The following is a 19,381-nucleotide window of genomic DNA, read 5'->3' as shown; positions in this document are numbered from 1 at the left end:
TATGTATATTTGAAGTCTGTGGCCACAGTTGAACCCTAAAATCCAAGAAATCAGAACAGTGAGTCCCTTGCAATAATAGACAGGGAGCTTGCACTATGCTCGGCAGACAGCCGTCAGTGAATAAATTCGAAAATGCAGAGGATGCACAAATGAGAGGCCACTATCAAGGGAATACCTTTTTATCATGAGACCACAACTCTAGACCAAAATCACAAGAGCACTCAAATACAGACCATGGGGGTGGTGGTGTTTTTTAACCTTTAACCTTTATTCATTTCAAATGCAATTCCGGGTCAATCTACAACCACGAGAGAACCTAAACTTCAAAGGAATGTTAACAGGCAGTAGAGGACAGCAGTATAGCCCCGTATGTACAAGCAAGACGTCAATTTCCATTCTCTTCAGAAAACCTCTTGCTAACCACTTACATTTTCTTCCCATCAAAAAATGCATTAACAAGATCATGCTTACGTATATAGCTAGTCAGCACAAGAGACAAATGACAATTTATACTGAACTATTTAGGTCTTTCAATATAGTGTTCACAACTCCAAGCCGTAGCTATGGACCTTTTCAATGGCATTCATTATGTGACATTGTCACCAATTATATTAAAAGGCATTCATTAATTTTTAAAAGCTAGAATAACTCAAAAAGTCCTGCACTGTAAATAACACATGGAATATTAAAGTTAAGTCTAAGACGGCCAGATCACTTCAATCTTTTCTACAACCCCTTGTATAATATGCGTAGGAAAATGAACGTTATATAAGAAGAAAGAGAGCAAGTTATTATATTTTTACCTCTAAGAGTTTAATTATTTATTTTAAGTAATGTCTATTAATATTTAAATGGTTGAAAATAAGTCAACGTTAAAAACTAACTGCACGAACTCTAAAAGAAAACGGCCACGTTACATCAGACTACATTGTACAGGACAAAAGCAGCTAGTTAGGCCCTTTTTAGAAATTTAAAGTTTCTGACATCATTTTCCACCATTCCATCAATTCTTCCTTTTCCTCCTCTTTCCTTTCAGAAAATGACTCCAGTTCAAAATCAACCTAAAAAAGAAAATCAGGAATATATTGTTATCAAAGTGCATATGTATTTTTAAAAGCTGAAATGAATTTAAAAAAAAAAAAGAGTAATCTCAGAGCTTTTAGGATAAGCTCAATTTAGCCACTTGACTTAAAGTATACCCTAAAAATCTCTCATAATAAAAGGTACTTGGAGCGGGGGAGGGGGAGACAATGCAAAACCATTACGTTTGAACTGTGTTTTGAGCTAATAGCTTTGTAGGATTATTTAAAAGCAGGACGTTTAAAGGCAGATTATGTCAAGGCAGTCTTTAGTAAGGACTTTAGTAAAGCCGGGAAAAAGATGTCGTTTATAATTAATTTTCTGCCTCTGACTATTCGGTGCGCTTGTCCTGTCAACCTTGAATTTTCTCCTGCTACGCAGCTCAGTGTCCCGGCATCCCCAACCACAAGGCTCTGCTTTCCAGAATCTTGAACCTGCTCACTCATCCGCAAACCACCATGGAGGCCAATGCCCCAGGAACTCAACTCTCCTTGGGAACGAGGCGTCCTCGTCAAGTCCACGGAGAATCGAGAGACACAGAGCAAGGGAAGGGGATGTCATCCCCTCCCTCTCCTCAGCCTGAGCCATGGCCGAGGCAGGGGCCGGGCTGAGTGAGACCGTCCCGGAGACAACGGTGACCGTTATCGTGAAGATTGAATAAAAGCCACTTAAGTATGCCTGGCACACACACAAGTGCTTAATCAATCTCAACTGTTAATATGATGACTTACTCCAACAGCAGGACTGTAAGGAACCGCCACTTTCTTTGTTATCGCCAGATAGCCTGGAGCTGAGGCTGTGAGTTTATAGTTTCCAGGTACAAGCAGCCTCCAGTAATCGCCATCCTTTGCTGTAAGGAAACAAAACGTCAAATCACAAGGCACATACGTGACATGCACAGTAATACCCGCGAAGGAATACCCAGTATACCTCAGTTCAACTCCTTTTGTTCCCATTTCTAAAGCAGTTATTAATGGAATTCGATTCATTTTAACTGCTAGAGTTCCCATATCAGTTTTACAGATATGAGTGTTAAATTGTCTGATAAATCTCCTAAGATAATGACTCTCCATAATCACATCAAGACTAACACAGATTAAAAAGACATACACAGCCCCCAAGCGGTCAGAGCATTTTTCTTATTCTTGCCACGCATCCCTGGGTGAGGACCTAACGGTCGGAGAGTCTAGATCAGTGTTTCCCAAGGTGTGGCCCAAAGACAGCCTCACCAGAATCCCTGAGGCACTTGGTAGACATTTCGATTTCTAAATCGAGTCTGTTGGTTGGATTGTCTTCTAGGGACTGTATTTTCAGCAAGTTCTTCAGAGATTTCTTAAGCTGAGTTACATGTGTGTGTCCCCCCCCCCCTCCATGTACCCAGAGTTCCCTCCTGACCTGGACTAGCCTCCATGGCCCACCACTAGAATCACTCTCACGCATAGGCCTTCGAGTCATTGCTTTTCCCGCGTGGCGAAACACGCCTGGCAAACTGCCAACCCTGGATAACCCCCACCCTCCCCTCTACACCTGCCCTGTGGGGTGCAAGGAGCTGGAGAAGGCACGTGCCCATGCTGATCTGTCTCTGATTCATAAACGCCAACCTTGCACACTAGGTCAGTGCAGATCCCTGCGGGACTTGTCCAGATGCAAATTCTAATTCACTTGCTCTGTGGGGAGGCCTCAGATCCTGCATTTCTAACCAGCTCCTGGGAGACGCTGATCCAGCTGCCGGTGGGGGCCACACCTTGAGCAGCAAGGTCCCTGGAACAATTCACACTTCCTCCTGTCTCCTAACACCGCTCAGACAGCCTCATCAGCACTCTCAGTCCATGCATTACCTCCTATCTCACTGTGAAAATAAAACAATCAGCAAAAAAACAAGGCCCCGTCACCATCCCTTCCCACCTACCTCTAGACTCCACATCTCCTTTCAGCCAGCACCCTTTTATCTCCTTTGCTTTATAGCAAAGTTCCTGAGAAGACTGGTCAGTACTCTCTAAGCCAGTGGTTCTCAACCTTCTGGCCCTTGAAATACAGTTCCTCATGTTGTGACCCAACCATAAAATTATTTTCGTTGCTACTTCATAACTGTAATGTTGCTACTGTTATGAATCGTCATGTAAATATCTGATATGCAGGATGGTCTTAGGTGACCCCTGTGAAAAGGTCGTTTGACCGCCAAAGGGGTCGCGACCCACAGGTTGAGAACCGCTGCTCTAAGCTCTTTCCTCTTACCCTTTCTTGGGCCTCCCGGAGCAGGCTGCCACCTCCCCATGGAAACGGATTTCATCAAGACCTTCCACTCAGGCTCCTTCACAAGGCTCACCTGCCGGACACTTTTCAGCCCTCCTTCTTTCCTGAAGCACTCCCAGGCTCCAGGACGGTGCACCCCGACGTCTCTCTACCCTGGACGTCATTGCTGGCTCCTCCTCATCACCCTGCCCTCGAATAGCTGGGGTGTCCCAAAACCCAGCCTCCATTTTTATTCCTTTCTGCCTATGTTTATTCCCTAAGTTAGATTTTACTAAAACTTCCACATCACAGAATGCAGAGAAACTAAGGTCTGTGTGGCACAACAGGGTTAACAGATAGGAGAGGTTTTCTGTGGCCAGAAGGGATCGATGCCTGGGTGCCGTCTTCAACAGCTGACCTCCTGAGGGCCACGGGGCCAATATCTTAGTGCAGATTCTGGTATAAGCTTGGAAAGGGGTGCTGGCACTTAGTGCATTGATGGATTATTGAATAAATTAATAAATGAAGTTTTAGAGAACAAAGAAGGATTTAAAATATAAGTTATAAATGTGGATGTTAAGAAAGAGGTAATGGTATAAACTGGTTTGGGAAATAAGTTAAAAATTAATTATAAGGCCTAGAAATATGTAGAGTTTATAGCTAAAAGATATTAATTTGGTTGTTGAAAAGATCCCATCATATGACAGTTAAACTAAAATGAGTGGATAAATGTCATTAACAGGAATAAGTAAGTTTGCCAGGAAAATATATCATTTTGTCCAAACTGGGAAAATTGAAATATGGTTTAAATCTCAAAACAACTAACATCGACTTCAATTCTATAACAACCTGTTTAACAATGAGTGGGTCCTGATTTACTATATGGATTAAATGAAGAAACGTATGAGAAATCCTGGATGCACAATATACTGGCAGTTATCTTTTTCCTACTCTTTTCATTCCCTCCTCAATGAACAAGTCATTAACACCATATATAGATATATAGGTATATAGATATATAGGTATATAGGCATCTAGATATATAGATATATAGATATGTAGGTATATAGATAGATATATAGGTATATAGATATATAGGTCTATAGATAGATAGATAGATAGATAGATAGATAGATAGATAGATAGATAGATAGATAGGTATATAGATAGATATATAGGTATATAGGTATATAGGTAGGTAGGTAGATAGATAGATATACAGATATATAGATATATAGGTACATATTGTCCAAAAAAGTATATACGCACACTTTGAATAATTATAAGGCAGTGTTTGTTGAAATACATTTCATTTTCAAACTTGAGCTATCAGCTGTTAAAGTGTATATACATTTTTGGGACATCTACATATAGGAAGGGAGAAAGAGAGAGAAACGTTGATTTGTTGTGCCACTTATTTATGCATTCATTGATTGATTCTTGTATGTGCCCTGACCAGGGACTGAACCTGCAACCTTGGTCTATCAGGATGGTTCGCCAACCAGCTGAGCTACCCAGCCAGGCCAGCACCTCTTCCTAAGAGAAATTTAAAAAAGGCACTGGTATGTTAACGCTAGCGGGTTCATCTTCCTCTGCCTCACGAACAACAGACTCTCCAGTGGATGGCACCACCTTGCAGCTCTGCAGTGAGATACCTGAGGAAAGAGCGCCATCTACTGCACCCCAATTATTAAACGCAGCAGCCAGCCTGGGTAACTGCCTGAGTTGCTCCCTTAAGGAAATTTAACTAGATTAAAGCTGAGAGAGAGAGAAGGTAAAGAGATATGAAGCATTTAATTATTTTGCTTAGAGCAGCATAAGAATTATAACTATGGTAAGTAATTGGGCTCCTGTATATAATATGAGAGCCTCAGATCACCGCAGAGAACACCCACCAGATGTAACATCGTGGTCTATTCCTTCCACTGAGATGGTTGCATTGGCAATTGGTTTACCCTGAAGGTCTCGGACGAACCCTTTAACTCCTCGGTGTACCTGTGAAAGTCAAGAACACCCAGAAAATTCACATTAGAAATGACCTAAAAGTCCATCTCATATCAAGCACCTCCTTATTTTCTAACAAAATACTGTAGGTCCCCAAAACATGCTCAAAAGGCCACTGAATGCTTTGTGCACTCTTTAATCTGCTTTTTCTCAGGTGGGCAAATGAGAAGTAATCCCTCCAAAACTGACATCTTGTTCTGAGTCAAGGAAAGATTTTGCAGTACCTTCTGAACCACCAAAACAAAAAAACAACAAAATGGTATCTTTAAAATAGTTCTGGTCTTAGCAGATTCCATTACTTGCTCTCTGTTTTAAATGTAGTTACCTGAGATTATCTTATATGGTCACTGTCAGTTAACAAGACTATTACAACATGAATACTTCATCATTCTAGATAAAATGATATATACTGCGACTACTCTGGCATCAAACCCATTAACAGTATTGTTTTTGATTGAAAGTAAGTGGCATGAAAGATCAATGAACTTCATAGCTGAAAACTGTGCTTAGAAATAAAACAGAAGAGCTGTCTTGAGAATAACACCCTGGAATTAACTTGCAGTCATCAACTAGCTATTGCAATGCAAACTACAAAAACAGTGTTTTTCTTTATTTTTAAATGATAATTCAACTAATTATGTGTTGGAAGTGACAATCACTTCAGGTTTTTGAGAAAGCACTGCTTCTGGAACATCAAATGTTAGTTCAGTTTCATTACTTAGCAAACCTATGTCCCGACCTCCCAAATGCTCAGGCTACTTCTCAATCTGGCCCCAGAAAATGATTTTCCTTTCGCTACTGATGGCATGTGACTATTTCCTTACAGAAAGTAGGATAAGCCTCACGTGTCCCTTTATGAACAGAGAATAAATCTGTCAGTGGTACAATGTTTTATGGAAGAGCTGACGCTGGTTATCAGCAAATGTTTTGCACGTTCTATTAAAAAAACAAAAAGCCTCTGGAGTCGCCACGGTGTGGGGAAGCCCAGATTAAGTCCTAAGAAGGGAGACCACGTGGAGAGGCCGGGTTGACGTGAAGATGAAGAGATGCGCAGGAAGCCCTGGCTGCTTCAGCATCCCCACCACCCCACCTCCAGGCACCACCTGACTCCACCCACATGAGAGACCCGAGTCAGAACTGCCCAGACATACAACTCATTCCTGGCTCCTCAAAAACCCTGAGTGATGATAAAATGACTGTTACTGTTCCAAGCCACCACCTCTGGGGGTGATTTGTTAGGTAGCAATAGATCATAGGAACCCCCTTTCTATAGAAGAAAAGTGCATTCGGTTAAAATGAAGTGTATACAATTATTATATGTAATAATTAAAAATGTGTTGAAATTGAAAGTTTACATTTTGGTATATGTACTGGTTTCACAAATAGAAATATTGTTACTATGATCTCAAAATAAACAAATAAAAAAACAACCTCTGAAATTCTATAAAAGCAACATGTAATTCTTTTCTCTAAAGGAAATTTAGAAATGGTAAAAAGTTATACATGTTGTTGGTAATAATAAATACTAATTTTATTGGCAACCACTATAGTGATAAGAGAGTAAATACATTTTTTATAATTACTTTTCTTTAATTTTATTTTTTTATTGATTTCATAGAGGAAGAGAGAGGGAAACATCAATGATGAGAAAGAATCATTGATTGGCTGCCTCCTAAATGCCCCCCACCGGGGATCAAACCCACAACCTGGGCATGTGCCCGGACCAGGAATCGAACCATGACCTCCTGGTTCATAGGTTGACGCTCAACCACTGAGCCACACCAGCCAGGCGAGAGTAAATCCATTAAAAAAAACAACATCAACAACACACTTTTAGTATCTAGAGAATCGATGATTTTTTTCCCAACACTGAGCTATGAATCAGCCAACCAAAATGAACAGGTTGAAATTTAGTCATTGGAAACATAAAAAGTTGGTTTCTGAGTGACATTCCCATGGTGAAAGAGTCACTGGGGACCAGAAAAACTGTGGCGATGAATTTATGCATCTTGAGGCACTATAATCCTGATATCAGTATTATAAACCTTAGAGAAATGAAAGCTTAAATTTCATCATTGGAAGGTAAGTCAATCACTTCTAAAACATATAATTCACCTGGATTAGGCCCAAATATATGCAGTTAATAATTGTGACTTGACTTTTCTCAGCTTCTTCAACACAAGACATATTACAATATGCAGTTTAACAAATAAATAAGTAAATGTCTCTATATGCCAATTGTGAGGCATAACTTTGCTGTTTAAAAAAAATTCACTGTAGGTCTCCCTCATCATTGATGTTTCTATCTCTCCCTCTCCCTTCCTCTCTGAAATCAATAAAAATAAATTTTAAAAAAATTCAATGTAGTAATTAAATCTCAATGACAGTGCTAGGGACTGTCACAACCCCACATGAATGCCAACGGGAAAACCCTGTCACTTCATGGCTTCTGCATAAGAAGTCACAGACGGGAACACTGTCCTCATGACTGCAGAAGCTATTTAGTACACTCGTTCCTTCTATAATGCACTCTCTTCAGATACCAGGACATTTCAGTCAACCAAGGCTGAAAACAAAACTAAAAAAAAAAAAACACATTCCCCACAGTTGCTGGGACTGTTGGCATCAGTAGTCATTAAACCCTTGTGTACTTAAATGCAACAGAGCTTGTTGAAATGGAAATTTGGGGAGAGAGGGAGGGGTGTCCTGCCCTGCAGGGAGTATGGTTTAGTGGTGGGACAGGAAATTCATTTTTAACAAGAACCTAGATGATTCTGAAGCACCTGCCCATTAGAAATTCTTTGGGAATTTTGAGAACTAAACTGTTCCAAAGCTAGTGAGTTGTTAGCAAACTATCTACCACAAGCATGTCAAATTCACGGCTGGCAGGCCGCATGCCTTAAACGAGGCATGTGACCGCGGGTTTAACATGCTTAATCTACCCTAATTAACCGTACAAGTCCAGTTCCTGCAAACATCCCTTTAAAACTCCGCAAGAAATTTCCTCTCAACCAATTATGGAATTAGATCTCCTAATCACCTATTTTTCAGGAGTTGTGAACTAGTTCACACTTAGATTTTAGGCCCAGGTGTTCAAATTATTAATCACCACCATGTTGTTTCATTGTCAAGAAAACTACTTCAATACAAAATTTCTGGCAGTCTTCACTGATCGTCCGCCAGACTCTGAGTCCCTAACTGCAGTGTTCTAACTGGAGTGTTCTATGAGCTCATTGTAAATGCCACTCCTACTGCTTCCACACAGCTCGCACCCTAACACTGATGCCACTGATCACGTGAATCTGTGGACAGGTCAAATTCTCATTCCCAGTGGCATACAACAGGACTGCACTCCTGGTCCCTCTTCTTTCCAGATTGTTCCTATATAAATTGATAGAGCTTTTAGATGAATTGATGCATGCCCACCTGCAACAATAAATATGACAACATTTTTCCTCTTTCCTAATGGCACGTATTTGTGTTTTATTTTGTGTTATACTGCATTTTTCTCAAGAACTAAGAAAGGACTTAAGCAGCAAAGTAATAATCACACTGGCATCAACTATAGCAAATCTTACAGTCTCATTCCGAGAAGCCTTTTCTGTGCCCCAGGACTGAGTTAGGTCCTTTCTCTATCTTGCCATTGTTCCTTGCAGCTCACCTTTATACCCTTGCTTGTTATTGGGTAATCATGTTTCTGAACCTCATTAATAGATACCTTCTTCAGGGTAGTCACTAGCCCCAGTGCCTCACAGGAAGCCAAGGACAAAGAAATAGCTCAATAAAGTTTTGTTGAAAAAATATGTATATGAAATGAAAAGCATTGTGTTAAGGAGGCATTCTTTGATACCTAAGTGGAAAGCACAGATTAAGTCCTAGATGCCTCACTTACCTCATTCTCGTCTTGGCCCTGCCTGACAGGCCAAAGGTGATCAGGGTGGAGGGTGGGCCTAGGATTGCCCTTGCTTAGAGCAGTAGCAATAAAAACAGGGCTTTACCTCACTTCTCCACAACCCTCTAGTTTAATCGATTCTCAGTGAACATTCATGAACCACAAACCCCATAACAAATGAAAGCCTATTTGAACCACCACTGAGATGTTTTCCAAACGTCATTCTGGTTGGAAGGATTCCCCTAGAGTAGGCGCCTCTTAGGAGACAATTGTACACCAGGTTTGAAGGCGCCTACGTTTTCCGTTTTACACTGGAGACTGTGTTTACCTGCTCAAGGTAGCTAATAAGGGAGTTTTTGTTATCCTCCCAGTAGGTCTTCAAAGTCTCCTCAGGTGGAAACTTTTCACAGCTGAGCTCCATGGTGATCTCGAAGCAGTTGCTGCTCAGGTAATTGAAGTCTTGCATTCCTGCCAAAACACCAAATGGAAAGTCTCAATATACAGGTGGTGGCTAAAACTCTACACAGGCTGTTCTGTTGAATTGAGAGCCAAGTAAAAGCTACACCAAGCAGCGCCTTTTGGGGAACCACAAGGAAAGTCACTGACCATGAAGGCCAGAACAACATACTTGGGAAATTGTGACCACCTGGGAAGCACACACTCTCTCGGCTTCTTAAGGAATCGTTTAGCTTAACGCCTTGCTGCTGTAAGGTGCTCAAGCAGCAGCCACGCTCCATATTGCTGGAGTGGGCGTCAAAGAAGACCACAGGGGAGTGACATCGTCAAAATGGCAAAACAGGAGTTTTCTGCGGCCTTCCCTCCCCCAAGAACACCAATTTTGACCATCACCCATGAACAGAGTGCCCTTGTGGAAGTCCAAGAGCCACTGAAAAGGTTCCGGCATGCCACTGGAGCAGACACGAAATCCAAGAGTGGACGCACTGAAGAAGGTCAGGGGAACAGTGGCACCTTCCCTGCGTCACCCCTTCTCCAAGCTGGCACAGCTCAGTGCCAGAGCAACATAACAACATTCACCACCACACCACACACGGGTAGGGGTGAGTATTCAGAATGCGCTAATACTGTAACAGGCGGTGTGTTAATCACTTAACTCTAGTTTAAAGGTTAAAGGACAAAAACATTAAAATACCTATAGCTGCACTAAGGTGGCATAGGTAAGTCCTTACCTGTAAATACTTCCCTTAAAGGCAAATAGATTGAATTCTCCAGTCAAAGGCATCGAGTGGCCAAATGGCGGCAGGGGCCTCAGAAAAGGAAGAACGGCCTCGGCCAGCACTTCCATCTGGCAGAAAGCTGCCTCCACCCCAGCTCTGGCCCTGATGCCAGACAATGAAGTTCCTCCCGTACGTCCCTGGCTCCTTTCAGACTGCTGCACCAGCGCTGGAGCTCAGAGGGAGGGAGTCCCACTAAGTCCATGTGCAGGCCCTTTAAGAGGAGTGCCTGGGACTCCAGGGGCCCTTCCTACTCAGCCACAATCCCCACCGGTTTTCACAGCCAGAAGTGATAAGCACTTCTCCTCCTGGCTCTGGAACTCTGGGCTAGGAGGGCTGGTGTGGGGCTGGGACCCCTCGCTCCTCAGGGGGGACCTCCGCAGCTGAGATATCCCTCCCAATTTTTACCCGCCACACATGGGTGAAGGATCAGCCCCATTCTATGTCTCTGTCCCTCCTGCCAGTCTCAATGTGGCTTTTTTTAAAAACTGATTTAATGGAAAGAGAGATCTATTTGTTGTTCCACTTATTTATGCACTCACTGGTTGATTCTTCTATGTGCCCTGACCAGGGACAAAACCTGGAACCTTGGTGTATTGGACTGACTCCCTAACCAAATGAGCTAATGCGCCAGGGCCTGTGGCTTCTTTAAATCCGTAGTTGTAGGTTTTCCATTCAACTAGATTTCAAGTTGTTCTGAATGATGGTGTTCAGTAGTTTAGGTATAATTTTGATGCCTCTCTCTCTTTTTTTTAACTAGTAATACTCCACTTTCAACAATGGAAAGATGATAGATAGATAGATAGATAGATAGATCACCCAGACAGAAAATCAATAAGAAAACACTGGCTTCCAACTATACTTGAGATCACATGAACCTAACAGATTACAGAACATACATACAGATCCAACAGCAGGTGGCAGAATACACATTCTTCTCAAACACACATGGAACAGTCTCCAGAACAGATCATATGATGAGTCACAAAACACGTCTTAGCAAACTAAGGAGACTGAAATCATAGCAAATATCTTTTATGAACACAATGGTATGAAATTAGAAATCATGACAGGAGGAAAACTGGAAAATTAACAAATACGTAGAAAAGTCAACATACTCCTAAACCACCAATGGGTCAAAGAGGAAATCAAAAGAAAAACCGAATATCTGGAACAAATTGAAAGGAGTTTTTTGGAGTAAAAAAAGGCAGGTTTAGGGAGTTTTAAGAATTAGGGGGTCCATGGGGGAGAGCCACTGGGCTGCAAAGCCGGGAGCTGCCGAACGGTATACATTCACAGGAGAAGGGAACTTCCAAAAGGTATACATTCACAGAATAAGGGAGAGGAAGCCACCAATTCACAGACTAAAGAAGGCCACAGGGAGTAGAAAGACGAAAGGGAGAAAAAGAGGTGAACCCCGCGTGGGGTTTGAGCTCTGCAGCTGCTATAGTGATCAATCAAAGGGGATACCAAGAAACGAAGAACTGCAGCCATTATAAACCTCAAGAAAGAGGGACTTGGGGGGGGGGGTCTCCCTTCCCCTCCCCATGTGGGAGTCTGTGCTTGTTTCTCAATCAATTTCCACCTTTTCCTGTACCACCTTTGGCCGTGGCTTCATTCTTAGAATCCACCCGGACAAGGACCCGGGAAATCACCTTTGCATCCTGCCCAGAGGAAAAACCACGCGTTCCAGTTTAAGATCCGCGTTTCAAAATGAAAATAGAAACACAACATACCAAAAGTTACGGGATGAAGCAAAACAGTCCTAAGAGAGAAGTTTATTTTGATAAGTATCTACATTAAGAAAAAAAAATTGCATAATCAATGACTCACAGATACAGGGCCAGCAAATGCAGGTCCCCTGGCTTCGAGGCAGGATACCTGCCTGTGACCTATGCTTGAGGCCTTCCTCCCAATGGCTCAGGCCAAGGTGACACTGTACCCGAGACCACACCCTTGTTCAGCTCTAGCTCCTTCCTTACCCTGCTTCCCTCATTTCCAACAGGGCTTTTCCTAAAAAGCAGCCCCTCAACAAATTATGAGTATCCGAATCCCTGTCTCAGGTTTTGCTTCTAGAAAACCTGACCTGAGACACTGATTTTATTCACTGCATAGATTGCTAAAGAAAGTCACATCTTTCTTTGACTCTTTGATTATTGTGGGACATAATCATTGACTTTTATTATAATTCTTATTATTACTATTACTAGAGGCATGGTGCACAGGATTCGTGCACTGGTGGGGGGCGTGGCCTGCAGGGATCGGCCCACTGTGGGAGCACTGCTCATCCCAGTCAGCCAAGCGGCTGTGGACCCGCCCTCTGAGTGGCTGCTCCCTGGACTGGCATCTTCCATGGAGCCAGAGCACTCGCCTCTCCTGTGGACCCAGTCGGGGCCAGGCCCAGGGACAACAGCACTGAGAGGTGGCGAAGTAGGCCTCAGTCCCGCAGCAGCCACAAACACACCTGCCAGCCTCCGAGGTCAGCTCTGCAAGCCTGGGGCAGTGCAGCAGCCACAAACACACCTGCCAGCCTCCGAGGTCAGCTCTGCGAGCCTGGGGCAGTGCTGCATGGCCTGCAGGCATCCAGAGAAGGCAGTAGGGAGCGAGGAGGAGGAGCCTGGGGCAAGGAGGCAACAATCGCAGCCCGGGGTTCCTGCCCATTGGCTCAGGGTTCACAGCAGGAGTGGCCACTCATCCCGGTCAGCCAAGCAGCGCTCCCACTGTGGTAGCGCACTGACCACCAGGGGGCAGCTCCTGTGTTAAGCGTCTGCCCCCTAGTGGTCAGTGTGCGTGCGTCATAGTGACTAGTGGACCAGTTGTTCTGGTCATTCCACCATTCAGTCACTGGGCTTTTATTATATTGGATTGTTACTTTACTGATCTAGATTACTTGGCATTTTGTAGACAATGCACTATTTGTCTAAAAAGATCATTCCAAAGGAATTACTAAAGTTTTTATAAAAACCAAAATATAAAATTACTTCCCATTGGATGTATTTGACATAGTCTAAATCCTAAAATCTGACATAGACCTTATTTCCCAAGCCATATGGGGGGAAATGTAATAAATGTGATCTGACTTGGTGCAAAATGTTAATTACAACAGGTTAAACATGCATCAGAGAGAAAAAAATCAGGAAGGATATTTTTCTCAGGGCACAATTCAATAAAAGAAGCAAAACAAAATCCTTTAATTAGGTAGTGCTGCTACTATGCTAATTAATTATCTTACTCATTTCCAGGTGGGCTATAGAATATTGTTCTTAGACAAAGAGAAAAAACAAAACATATCAGTGTCTTCACATTTCACTCATCCTTGGTAGAGGCAAGTATTACACAACTGTGATTGGGCTGAGGAGCCAGAAAAATGAGATCTCTGCGAAGTCCATGTTAGGGCAAAGGGAGCCACAAGAGCTCACTGGTTTTCTAGCAGATGGGCCCTCCAGTAACGATGCTGTATGTGGGCTTTTCCCCTTTTCAGACCACGTAAAAGGTGAAGAGCTTCTTGATCCAATAGTGGTTATAACAGTAGTAACTATACAATGAATACCCCACATCAAGTAGTCTCCATTATCCCATCACTAAAATAAAATTTAAAGAAAGTGTGCGGACCAACATATACCAAAGGTCAAAGCCTGCCCTCTAAAATATACATTTGCCTATAGTCAAAGCATGACTACCACATAATCAGGATGCTGTCTTATTCCTTAAACTAAGAATTCCTTAAACTCAGAAAGTAGGGTAATTAACAATATTCAATTTATATTTTCCCAATGGACATCATCAGTTCATTCTCCATATCTCTTCAATTAGCATACTGATTTTAAAAACAAAACTATACATAGCAATTATTGATGAAGAAAGCTAATTTTAATGCGTGAATTATAGATTCAATCTACTTCTTAGTGACTGAGAAGGATTGGAGATTCTCTAAATCCAAACGGGAATTATACATAAGCCACTAGCACATAATCAAAGAGGGAAATGGACACTCACCACCGGGCACGCTGTACCAAGCCGCACCATTGGTCGTTCCATCTACAAAGCTGCTGTCATCATCGTTCTTGCGACATGGTGGCCGATTGGGGTCCGACATGGACGGGTTAAAAGAGGAGTATGCCCTCGCCAAGCTTTGGAAAATGGCATCATCTGGGCAAGAACTATATTCATGAGCGCTCCCTAGAAAATAAATGCACAAGATTAAAGAAATGGACACAGACCAAGAGCACTGCATGTTTTCCAAAGTGTGAGTCAGTATTGACCTCTTGCCCGATGTATTTTTTTAGCCACAGCACTATGGGAAAGAAATGAAGGCTTAAGTGTCAGCAATGACACCTAGCTTTTAGGTTATATAGCTTCCACTGCTAATCCCACACAGTAAAAAATCTGATGGAATGTCCCATCTGGGTATGAATTCAAAACTTCACAAGAAAAGGTGGTAAGCTTACAGTAAACTGGAGCTGGCCGAACAGTCAAGGAGATTTCTATTGTTAAAATTTTTAATTTAAAGAATGTACTTGTTAAGTTGGCAGTTATAAAACAGTCACCGGCATGTAAAGTACAGCACAGGGAACACAGTCGACAGTACTGTAATAGCTATGCATGGTGTCAGGTGGGTACCAGACTTATCAGGGTGGTGACTTTGTAAGTTACATAATGTCTCATCAATGGCTTGTATACCTGAAACTAATATTATATATCAACTGTAATGGAAAATGTTTTTTTAATGTACTTGTACTAACCTCATAGCCACTATAAACCACCATCATACTTTTCAGTATCTGAGTTTAGAGTTTAAAAAAATCTCCCATGTGTATCATAAAAATCGTATTTTTAATACACTGTATTGTGATCCATGTATCATAAAATATGCCAGGCTTTGACATTTCCTAGCTAATGACACAATACAAAAATCTCTAAAGTTTAACGATGTTGTACCAAAGACTTTCTTCAAAACTCAGTTTCCAATCTCCAAAATGATCATCCTGTGTTCACAAAGAGCTAACTCTTCAAAGGGCCCTAAGAATCGACCCAAAGCAGGAAATTTCCTGGAGCAACAAAAATTAAGGTGAAAATATCTACCTGGCTAAAGCTTGCTGAGCCTGAAACTTAACGAAAACATGTCAGAGAGAAATGAAAGCACCACTTTCCCTCCCTGACAAAACCACAAACAGTTCCAAATGCAAAAGCGTGAGAGGTCGATGAGACACGTGGAGTTCCACATGGTCAAGCACCAAAAGCCTGCCTCCATTGGTGAGCCATCGTGCCCACAGAGCTATATAACACCCAAAACTTCTCCAGGGTACCAGCGTCCCAGAGTGAGCCAAGTTCATGACTCCTGTTTTCCTCCTTTCTCTCATCTGAGTGTGCTGTCCAGATCACATTTCTCTTCACCTACACTTCTTTTTAAAGTTACATCCTTTTCTGTCAAATATATACTGAGTGGCCAGAGTATTATGACCACCCCATCAGTACAATGAAGTGAATTAGTTATGCAAATAATAATAATAATAATAAAACCTTGAGAGTATTTGCTTAGGAAGTTTTCAATATTCAGTATTTTTGGAAGTGTCAATAAAGCACTGATGGGGTGGTCATAATAATCTGGCCACTCAGTGTATATGGTCAATGCCACGTAAAATAGTTAAGGGATGTTCCTGATAAACATAGGTATTTCTACAGGCAAAATCACTTAATGACCAGTTCCTTACAAGAATCTTATAAAAGTCATCTTTCAAAGCCTTGCAAAGTAATTGTAAACCTTGAACCAAGTAGAGAAGCGGAAAGAACACCTACCACTCCGAGTCTCATCATAGGGGTAATTGGCCACAAGGTCTCCTCCGTGGAGATTGGCAGAGAGCACAAAAGGAATATCCATAATCCAGTGGATGACAGCCTTGGTCTCGGGAGCAAGCTGTATTAAAGGTCAGAGATGAAAAGGGTTATAAATTGGTAATCACTGGTGAGATCACTTGACAGAAAAGATATAGGAAAGGTTTTAAGAAATGCCCAAAAGCTGGTCAACCACTTTGTGGTTGTTTTCATAGAAAAGAAAAAAAGTTCTTGTATGAACAGCATCCCCATCTCTATTTTTCTCGGACTTTTTTACAACAAAAAATATTTTAGTAGTGTTGCAATTTCCTCACAAGTTCTACTTTTGTGGGCTGCCAGCTTTTTTCTCTTTGGAAACAAGCATGCAGGTCACTTATAAATTTTGGAATCTGTCCATTTGATGTTTCAGTGTTAATAATAGCTAAGGAAAGACAAAGAGAAAATAGTTGAACCCTGTTAAAGAGAAAACCACAGGCCCAATGCGGCATCATTTAAAGCCTATGATACCAAACCTAGGCTTAATACCTCACCTATTGCTATTTCAGCCTCTCCCAGAAATATAGTCTTAATCAACCAACCAGTCTGGAATTTTCTGGCCAAGCACCGGAAAGGTTATTTGCACGGGGGCCCTCTCCAGTATGCAAAGAAAGAAGCAGCAGCAATTTGCATGATAAAAACCCTTGCTGTTCCCTTTGCCCCAAAAGTAATCTAGACCTTTTTTTTTCTTTTGTTAACAGCTCCCATGCCCCACTCTTCTTCCCATTAAGAACCTTCCATTTTGTACAACCCCTTGGAGCACCCTTCCACTGGCTACATGGGATGCTGCCTGATTCATGTCCTGCTTAATAATAACGCCAATTAGATCTTCAAATGTACTCGGTTGAATTTTGTGTTTTAACACCACAGAACAGAGTTCTTTCTCTATGGTGGTTCAACTCCTGAAAATGGTAGATTTTATTTCCTAGTTTTGCTTACTATTGTTCTAATCCTCTTCACTTACTTTAAACATATAAAAAAAATATTAGGCTGGGTCTCTTTCAGAGCTCACTGTAAAATATCAGTTTACTTTGAAATGACCCTCTTAAATTTTAAAACAAAGGCAAACGTTTTAGGACTGCATGTTGTCTTCTCAATGATGCACAATCTTTCGTATCTTGGAAACAAGACAAAGGGGGGAAGACATTTTTATCAAAGAATTAATCTGGAGCCAAAAGCTTGATATTTTATGTGATGCGTTTTTAACAGCACCTAGGAAGACTCCAAAGTACTTCTTTGATTTAAAAAATAATAAAATCAAAGCTTTACTGGCATATTTCTCTCTCTATATATATATTTTTAGGATGATACATGCATTAAAAATAATCTTAAAGGATACATACCCAAAGGTAAATGGTGATCATTTAAGACTAAGAGGTTCTTTTTCTCCTTGTTTATATTTGCTTTAGCTTTTTGTTTGTAATAAAATATTAATTTTATATAAAAATCACTTTAAAGAAACTGTGTTTTGAGACAAATCCTGAATACACAAAGTCATGTGTGGCTAATAGGTTTGGCCTATTGTTAGTTCTTATACGTACACTAGAGGCTCAATGCACAAAATGTGTGCAAGGGGACTCAGCCCCCACTACTGCGGCGGCCACCTCTGCCTCAGCCGCTGCCCCAGCAGCTGCCAGGGCCTCTGCTGCCTCTGCCTCGCCCCCCACAGCCCCCCTCCCCCTGCAGTGAGTTCACCCTGAAGGTCATCTGGAAGGACATCTGGTCTAATTAGCATATTACGCTTTTATTATTAAAGATTGCTGCTAATACAGACTTTATCGGTATGCTCAAAACTAGCAAGTGAATTCCACGATTTGACAAATTAAACTACGTTTCTCTTTGAATATTAATAGAGTCTTTCAGGCTGAGTGCTGAGACCCCCCCAGGTGCTGTAATTATGCATATAAGTGATTCATAGAGAAGCTTCTGGTGCTTCCCATGATCGAGCCCTTAATACAACCTAGGACCAACTGGGACCTATTTTTAATGCTTCCATTTAAAGACTGTAAATATAGCTCAAATGTTATGCTCTACAATTAGACGGCATTGGCTCTTAAAAAATATCAAAGCCGTATTTATTCTGCTTCCTCCACAACTTTAGCCATTAAAGACAAGTATAAATTGAATAAAACTATTTTATTTACTTTAAGCCACCTTGTTTTAAGTAATTCAGGCCCAGCTCATGTGCTGAGGGAGCCCAGATGGCAGTGGAGGTGACCTGGCTGAAGGGCCCAAGAGCAGATGAGAAATGACTCAGTGGGAAGAACTCCAGGAGAACAAGAGAGAGCCTTTATTCAGAGGTCCAGGAGGGCCAGGAAAGCATCTGAACAACCTGGGGAAAACATAGGTTCCTTTCCATCACCCACCCCTGCAGCATCCACACCCCAGTCCTCCTCAGTGGGACTCCACAGGAACCTGCATTTTTGACCCCTGATTCCTAGCACCCCAAACGTAAATAAACCTTGACATTTAAAAACCACAGTAATCACTTCCCCTAATGAGGGAAGCGGGAAGGGAAGATGTATGATAACATTAATGAACTGTTTACCATGCCTAGTACCAGGCTGGGGCTAACCGCTAGCTCAGTCTTAGTAACAAAGATGGAAAAAGAAGATGAAGCAATATCGTCTGAAGAGTCCATGTAATGTAAATAAATCATGCTTCTGTTCTAGACAAGAGGCTAAACTTAATTTTTATATTTCTCTTTAATTTACCCTTACCAAGTACTGGCATTGAGATTTTCAATATAAAACCTTTAATATTTTAAAAGCACCATGAACATGCATCTTTTAAATAAGTATTGCTTCAGCTAGAAATATGAAAAAAAAAAAAAAAGACACCTAATGTAGAGACTGTGTAATTCTGACATAGATTTGGATGGAGAAGTGGGAGGTGGTGCTGGCTGAATAATAACAGCACTTACACAAATGTTCTGTCAACATGAGTTTATGTCATGATTCTTCTATGTAAGTGACAGGAATTATTCTTCTCATTTCTCAGATTTAACAAAGACAGCGCCAGCGGGTTAATGCAAGCCATGCAGAGAGTCTGTGGGCAGATACCAGCACCGGGC

The 19,381-nt window shown here is 41.7% G+C and overlaps 1 protein-coding gene across 1 annotated transcript in view; it reads right to left on the bottom strand.

Moving 5' to 3' along the window:
* Positions 1-259: 259 nt before the first annotated feature.
* Positions 260-19,381, bottom strand: part of CPE (carboxypeptidase E) — an 84,080-nt gene continuing 64,958 nt past the window's right edge. Inside the window, exons 4-9 of the mRNA XM_059697777.1 lie at positions 16,237-16,354; positions 14,437-14,619; positions 9,537-9,676; positions 5,208-5,307; positions 1,812-1,930; positions 260-1,061 (exon numbers count right to left, since the gene is read on the bottom strand). Of these exons, the coding sequence (XP_059553760.1) occupies positions 963-1,061; positions 1,812-1,930; positions 5,208-5,307; positions 9,537-9,676; positions 14,437-14,619; positions 16,237-16,354 (759 nt within the window). The 3' untranslated portion in view covers positions 260-962. The remainder of the gene's footprint in view (positions 1,062-1,811; positions 1,931-5,207; positions 5,308-9,536; positions 9,677-14,436; positions 14,620-16,236; positions 16,355-19,381) is intronic.

The sequence above is a fragment of the Myotis daubentonii genome, chromosome 5, assembly GCF_963259705.1.
Source record: "Myotis daubentonii chromosome 5, mMyoDau2.1, whole genome shotgun sequence".
Lineage (NCBI taxonomy): Eukaryota > Metazoa > Chordata > Mammalia > Chiroptera > Vespertilionidae > Myotis > Myotis daubentonii.
Note: the sequence above shows the minus strand (reverse complement) of the source record. Positions and strands in the feature narration are given on the sequence as shown.